This window comes from Gavialis gangeticus, unplaced genomic scaffold, assembly GCF_001723915.1.
Source record: "Gavialis gangeticus isolate Ggan-Ray unplaced genomic scaffold, GavGan_comp1, whole genome shotgun sequence".
In the NCBI taxonomy this organism is placed as follows: domain Eukaryota; kingdom Metazoa; phylum Chordata; order Crocodylia; family Gavialidae; genus Gavialis; species Gavialis gangeticus.
In genome coordinates this window covers 31709732-31717778 of record NW_017729001.1, presented here as the reverse complement: position 1 = coordinate 31717778, position 8047 = coordinate 31709732, and the positions used below count along the sequence as shown (strand labels likewise).

The following is an 8047-nucleotide window of genomic DNA, read 5'->3' as shown; positions in this document are numbered from 1 at the left end:
TCCCATCCGCTTGGTTTCATGGACTTCCACTCCTCTGTGTGTTTTTTCTAAAGTGATTAATTATCTGAATGGCTGTGTTGATTTTACCTGCATTTAGCTGGGGTCTTGTCCCAGGTCCTGATCAAAGTGAAAGACTTGGATGCTCTAGAGTTCATTAAAGTTTAATGCTCATTAAACAGCAGGTTTCTTAATGGAAACAGAACCCTACCTGATTGCCTTTCCTGCCAATTTCTTTATTAGTAGTTTTTGGTCATGGTGGAGTTTTCACAGCTGCCAGGTGCTTGCCTTGGTGTCCTGGCCCCTCAAAGATTTATTGCAACATGGTATCTCGATTGCTTTTCATACATGTAGTGTTGCTGTGTGCAGTAGAGGTGACTGTGCTTCACTGGTGGACATGTTCCTGGCTGTGTGAATTGACCTCTTAAAATGAAATGCACTTTTTACAAAAGCATTGCTACAGATGGAATTTCACTGAAATTCCAGCCCAGTAAGAAATCCAAAAAGCCATCCTCGCTTCTTGTGAGAGCAGCTGTCTCCAGACTGCCCAGCTGCAGCATGAATGGGAATTAGGGATTCTTTCTCAACCCTTCTCCACCCTCCCTTGTGAAGTTTTCTTTTTTCACTCTCCTTGAAATGCAGCACTTTACACCTTCTTGGGAAGATAACTAAGTGCTGCATTCCAAGAGGGTTAGCACAGTGGGATCTGCTGCATTGGAAGCCCTTTGAAAATGCACTGAAATCCCTCAGCTGTAAAGTGCATATTGTTATAATCACAGTGACTATAAGGCTTTCTCCGCACTGTGATTTCTAACTTTGATTGTATTCAGTGTAGAGGAACATTCAACCAAATCTCAGCTAGGGTGCCATGGGATTTCTTAAGAACCTTTCAAGAGTGCCATAGGGTGCTAGGCAGTGTTAGCACTGTTAGGTGTTGTTGCAGAGCACCTACGTGCCCTGCACCTGAGAACAGGGATGGCTCCAGAAAGTCCCCTAGCGGTGAGAAGGGGGAGGCGCAGCTGCCAGTCACCAGGGCAACACAGGTGCTGGTTGCCGGGCAACCAGCAAAACCCCCTGACAGGAAGGGGCAGGGCTTAGCCCTTCTTAAACCCAGGCAGGAGGCTAGGGTGGCAGTTCCTCCTCTGGCAGCCAAGGAGTGAGGAGCTCAGCCAGTGCGGAGAGAAGGCCAAGGTTTGGCTGCATGAGTATCCGCGGGTTGCTGCCATGAGCTGGAGTATTTTTGCCTGGTATTAACTGTTGTCTGACCGGATGGTTTAGCTTTATGTTATAGCCCGGGGGCTTTGTGTTTTGTGTTTACTGGTTAACTGGAGGACTGGGCAAGGCTATTAGGGGTTGGAGGAGGCCGCATAGGGACTCCCCAGTAGCGTGGGGTTCCTGGCACCAGGGAAGGCGCAGTATTTTTGCGGGGTGCATTGGCCTAGCCCCAGGAGTGAGGAGGGGCAGTGAGGAGCCCTGAGAGTGAGGAGGGGCAGCGGGGAGCCCCGAGAGAGAGTGGGGGAGGCAGCGAGGAGCCCCAAGGGCAAAAGGAGGGCTGAGACATAACAGGGCCCAAGTCAGATCACACCAGCACCATCTGTGAGGCTTGGGCTGCGGTGTAGGGGAGGAAAAGGAGCTGCAGATAGCACCCCCTGTCATTGGGGTGCGTAGAAATGGACAGCCTCCCGCTAATTACAACAATCTATTAATTAAATAAGATCAAGGCGTGGCAAACGAGTAAGCAGGCGGTTGGCCCATTGCAGGAGGGCGGAGCCGTACCCGGAGAGGCTCCAATAGTGGCACTCCTGTCACAGGTGTGCAAACATGATTCACAAGATAACACCAATCCATAATGTTAAAAACTGCCCTAACCTATTGTGGGCTTTCTGCATTGTTTACAGCAGAAAATTGTCCTGTGTGTTTTCTATAGCCAAAGAACAAGTAAAAACTAGGAGCTGACATTTTCGAGGGGTGCCTCAAGTGTAAAAACATTGAGAACCCCTGCTTTAACTGGTTACAGGTAACAGCCTGTTCATACACTGCCATAGGCAGAATAGCAGGTGAGAGAACACACCTGTGGACTTGAGCTCCAGGTCGCCGTAAAGATTTCCTTGCCTGTGGGGAGCTAGTAGGATGGAGGACTGTCTGCCCAAGTTACACATGGATGGGAGTTCCCATCTGTGAAAGAAACAGAACATGCTCACTGAGTTGTAAGAAGTCAGCCCATTGCCAGGCTAGGCCTTCAGTAGTGGTGAATCACATCAGAGCCATGGCTATTGAGAAAGTTTTAACCCTGTGCTGTACAGGCACAAATGTTTACAGTGCATCCATATGAAAAGTGGATCACAAGCTTTCTTATATGTTTTAGTGTGGCCTTGATGCCAGTTACAACCATGAAGTGTGTGTTGTCCTTTGGGACAAGAGTCAGTTTTAAGTGCAGCAGCCAAGTCAGATTGCTGGAAACCTTGGCTGTGTCTCACAAACAGATTGTTTTTTATAGAAAGGCTTTGCTTGATTGTACAAGAAGTTTGGTAATGAAAACCACAGTAGAATCTAGAATATTATCAACACTGCCATCTGTTACTTTGCGTAGAAGAAAGCAGCAGCCGCTAGATGGTGTGGTGTCCTTGGAGAGCAGAGTGAATCAAATTTTGTAGCAGATTTGGCATTAATATCTGTGAAACGGAATGTTTTGTATTTGAAACGTTATAAATACCAATATGGTGGTAAGTAGCCAGAAGGTTAGCAATACTTGTGGGTTAGTGTTCTTTCTAAAACTAAAAAGAGATTAAACCAGTATGGGGGTTGAATTTAGTACAGTGAATGATTCTACAGTTGTTTAAATTGTTACTTGCATGTTATTGACATTCCTGTGATGCTTGCAGTATTGGGAGAGTTGGGAGTACCACAGTAACTTTAATTCCACAAAAGATGAAATTGTAAGTGACCATAATAAATAGGGACAGAAGCCGGTAAGCCAGCATATGTTGAGCTCATTTTATGTGTTTATACAGAATCGAAGAATAAAGAATATTTCAGCAGAACAAAAGAGAAGGTGTAATATCAAGGCTGGTTTTAATACGCTGAACAGCTTGGTGTCCTCTAACTCCAAATCTGTAAGTAACATTTTTAACATAGCAAAATATGAACCATGTAGTTATGGAAACCAGTAGCCATTTTGAAAACAAAGATTATTAATCAACCTGGACAGCTCCACTCTTCACTGGAAAATAAAAAGTGCAATTAATGAATTTAATTTCATTGTTCCATAGTTGTTAGGGGCTGGAAGGGACCTTACAGATCATTGGGTCCAGCCCCCCTGCACTTGGGCAGGAAAGACTGCTGGGTAGTTACTTGAATCATAGGAGTTAAGAGATGGGATCATAATGCAGTAAGAAAATAATCCATTATTACATGTCAGATAATGGGAGAGCGCATGCCAGGTGTTGTGGTCCTGATTGTACCACTGGTTTGATTCCAAAAGCAGAGGAGTCCTGTTTGCTCAGGGGCTTTAACTCTCAGACTTAAGGGGAAAGAACAGAAGCTGGGCACTGTAGTCCTCCTTGCTTCTGGGACTCCTGGGTTAAGGGCTTGATCACATTTGCTGTACAATAACACTTTGGACATATTTTGTAGAGCTTTGTAGAACTTCATGGAATATTTTACAAATATTCCATGCTGTTTCTGGTTGCTAATGCCCAGACTTCCAAAGATGTGGAGGTGCCCAGTTGAATTTTCAAAATTGCCTGAAGAGCATAGATGACCAACTCATTAACTTGGGGCCTAACCCAGGAATCAGCAACTTTTGGCCTGCAGGCCAGATTCAGCAGAGGCATTTTATCCAGCCCATGGAGTGGGGGGGGCTTTGGCACTCTAGCAACAGAGAGCTTTGCACACAGAGCAGCCAGGCAGCAGGGAGAAGCAGCAGTGGCTTGGTGGAAAGCGCCAGCCTGCCTCTGACGCAAGGCAGGTGGTTTCAGTTCATTGTTTGTTAACCATTGCTAACCACTTGCCTAATCTGTTTGGACATTTTTGAAAATGCTGTTGAGCCTGTAATCTGGCTGTGTGTGCTTCAGAGTTTTAAAATGATTGGGTCGTATCTCCTGCCACTGTTTCATATTCCTAGATGGACAGAGAAAATCAGAGCTTCCTGTATTTTCATTTCCCAGTTAGTTTCTCAGCTCTGAATGGACTAGTTCAAATAACTGAGTGCCCATTGATACGGCATTTTTTCACCTGTTTAAACAGCTTTGGTAATTAAAAAAGGGCTAAACATGGGCTCTCCTCATTCCATGTGTGACTTCAGTCAGTTTTATTTAAGCAAAATAAAAATATATTTAATTGCAAGTAAAAGAATCTGATTTGAATAAAAAGTCTTATAAAAAAACTAGATTATCTGCTTTGGTACAACTGCAGACAGAGGCAGCTCCTAAAATAGAAACCAGTAATACTGTTTTGGTCTCCTTTGGTAACAGCTTGACCATGCTCCCTTCTGTTTAATTATGTGAAAACCTCAAAGCCTTTCAGATCTGATGTGTTCTGAATTATCTCTGCAACTAGATACATTTAGTAATGTGCTAAATATATCAAAAGAGGTATTGATTCCCCTTATTCAGGTCTTATTTAATGTGGGAAAATAATTTGTGAACATTTAAAATTGTTGAAATATTTTCTTCCAGAAATTAACCAAAATCTTATTTGGGGAAGAGATGGCAAGCTGGATACACTCTCCTCTTACTAGGTCCCTGTTCCTGGGAGTCAGGATGATACTGAACAGTTAGTCACTGTGCTGTGGCACCTTGCAACCATAAATCCCGAAGTTCTTTAGCATGGGCAAGGAGTCTGATGATAAAGGGGCTGACATGCTTTTGTAGGTGTTATGTTAAGTTGAGCCAAACTCAGCCTGCTTAGATCAATTCCAGAATGACAGTTTTGCATTTGCTTTGGCACAGATCAGCCATGCAATCACACTCCAAAAGACTGTGGAATATATTGCTAAACTACAGCAAGAGAGAATACAGATGCAGGAAGAAACCAGGCGTCTCCGGGAAGAAATTGAGGAACTGAATGCTACCATCATGTAAGATGTTCTCTGGAAATTGTTATTGTTTCTTCCTGTGCAGCTCTGCTTTGGTTAATAACAGTAGGTATTTGTATCAGGTAGTATGCCAACTGGCAGTTGGGCATTGAAAATAAGCAGAGTATCAGTGGATTACAATGAAAACACAAAATAGCCACAAAATGAGCATTGTGTTTATCTTCAGTAAGCTCTGGGCATCAATGCAGAGTGATAACATGATCAAAAATAGATTGGAATGCTTCTCAGTACTGACAAATGAGGACTATTTTAAATCAGAAATCCTACTCCGTGCAGCAGCGTAGGTGCAACTGTCTTTTGGTATGTAAACTTTCCTTCTTGGGAACAAATATGGTTGAATAAAAAGGGCACAAGAAGTGACATCAAGAGCTGACTCAGTCTGACCGTGGTCAAATTACTTCACTTTTCTCTGTTCTAGTTTCCACACCTTTTAAAAATGATTCAAGTCATTGTAAAGTATTTTTGGATCCATAATGTGCTTTTATTCACAGAAATATTGAATAATATATAATGAGCAAATAAAAAAACCCTAATATTTTAGGACATGATAACAGCAATTCAGCTGATTTTACATTTATCTTTAAACTGAACTATCTTTTTAAACTTTAAAAATTTGAAGAAATTATGCAATATTAGCCGATAAGTGAGTTTTTCTCTGCTTTCTAGTTTTACTGTTCTTTCTTGTGAAGCAGAGACAGAAATCTTCTTTGTTCTAGGTCAGTGGTTTTCCACCTGGAGTCCACAGACTATGTCTACGGGGTCCACAAAAGATGACTATGATCAATCAAAAGTATGTGAATACTCACACTTACAATTCAGAGGGGTCCATGCCTCCATTCGAAATTTGTAGGGGTCTGCAAATGCAAAAAGGTTGAAAACCACTGTTCTAGGTTATATTTTGTTTCTAACTCTTGTTATTTATAATAATAAAAAAATCTTAATACTTTGAAAATCTTCCTTTTGCTCAATGGATGTGAGCAGAATTGATAGGAAAATATTGTGTTGCACAATAGAGGTTGCTGAGCTTAAAATGAAAGTGAATTGTCCTTTCCACCTTAAGAACTGATCCACTAAGAAACAACATCAGTTCTGTGGCACTGTGAATGGATACTTGCTTCACATTAGCTTTTAATGTAGAAGAGAAGTGTCTCTTGTCTTCAGAGACTTGACCTCTGGGGTTTTTTTTTTTCAGATCATGTCAACAGCAACTCCCTGCTACTGGGGTTCCCATAACAAGACAAAGATTTGATCATATGAGGAGTATGTTTGATGAGTATGTGAAAAACAGGACCCTCCAAAACTGGAAGTTTTGGATTGTATCCTTTCATCACAGCATTAAATATAGAGTTTATATTGAGCAAACTCTAGGTGTCTCATGGGTATGGGTATGGGTATGTGACTATCAGACAGGAAAGGGAGTTAAGAACTTTAAAATAAAATCAAAAGTGGCATTGTCAAAAAAAATGCTGTTTGACAAATAAGTTTCTTGCTTGATAACCACTAAGGTTATTTAGTATCATAGTTTTAAAATCTCAAGTTTCACTATTTATCAAAAGGGAGGTTTTGCCCTTCATTGGACACTGTCAGGCATAATTAGTTTCTCTTTCTGGTGCTTGCATTAGTTGCTCTTCTGAGTTGCAGACACTTCAGGGAAAGGTTTTCTCTCCATATATGTGCATAATAAATTTATTATTTTAAATGCATAGTCTCCTGAAAACACCAGGTCTGTATGTGCTCTGCAATAAGTTTGACCTTCTGCTTCTGACAGGAGCCTCAGATTCCTGTAGCTTTCCTAGTACAGGAACTTCTGGGATAGCTTCAAATAAATCAGAGAAATTGTAGTCTTTAATGGGTATAACTGAAAACAACTCAGACTAATGGCTCAGCTTCTCAAGCATCAGTTTATTGGTTCTATATTTTTACACTGCCCCAGATTTTTCAATTGCTGTCAAATCTGATACTGACAAGGCTGAGAGCACTGTAGCAGCCACTTAGAGAATACTGGGTGTTTTGGCAGCTCGATGGGAGGCAGTTACAGCTTCTGGTATCCAGGATGGTGTGGGGGGAAGTTGGAAAGCTGGAAACGGACAGAAGTTAGGTGCATCTCCTTAACACTTCAACAGAATATGGTTCAGATTGGGGGTTTAAATGCAGGATGCTAATTTTCAGATTCAACATCTTACTGACATGAACTGTTTTTCAGTGCTGCTGTTTATTAACTAGACAATCTGTAGCAGGAAGAGAGCAGTGCAGGAATGCTTATCAACTCAGGTGAGAGATTTTCTTCAGAATTGTTAAGGGCTGGAAAGTTAATTTTTAATGGCTTGAAAGTATGGGTTCTGGAGCCTTCTTTTTATGGCATGGGAAGGAATGCAGCATTCAACACATTTCTCAGTCATACCACAAAGGAATACAGAGGGTCCTGCTTTTAGGTACTAGCGGTAACTTTTCTGGTCTGTTTTAATTAATTTTCAGCAAAAGGCTCCAGTGACTCTGAATATGGATTGCATTATTTAAAAACCAGTGACCTGTAGGATGCACAGGGCTAGAAACACGATGATCTTGCTAGGTGTTTTGTCTTCCTTTTTCTTTGCACTTTGGGCATTTTTACGTGTACTCTGGGAGGCATAGGGCGGGGGGCGCTTTAATTAGTGAGCTGCACTAATTAAAAGCGCCCAAGCATCATGTGTATCAGCATCCCCATGCTGAAAAATGGCAGTGGGGTGCTTTGAACTAAAGCTTATCGAATGAGCTAGGGTCTGCTGAACCGTGTTAATTTCCACACCCCAGCAGGGAGCAGGATCCCTGCACGTGTATAGGAGCCATTTGTTCCTCTATCTCAGTCAGTTGGTTTATAGTCTGCAAATGAACATTAATAGCAAATTGATCCTCACTTTTCCATTTTAACAAGGTGCTGCTGAAACTTTCTGTCCTGCTCCCCTCCACTAATATGTA

The 8047-nt window shown here is 42.0% G+C and overlaps 1 protein-coding gene across 1 annotated transcript in view; it reads left to right on the top strand.

Moving 5' to 3' along the window:
- The window catches only part of MLXIP (MLX interacting protein), a 76550-nt gene that overhangs the window by 55816 nt on the left and 12687 nt on the right, over positions 1–8047 (top strand). The window contains exons 14-16 of the mRNA XM_019506657.1: positions 3009–3110; positions 4947–5074; positions 6285–6408. Of these exons, the coding sequence (XP_019362202.1) occupies positions 3009–3110; positions 4947–5074; positions 6285–6408 (354 nt within the window). The remainder of the gene's footprint in view (positions 1–3008; positions 3111–4946; positions 5075–6284; positions 6409–8047) is intronic.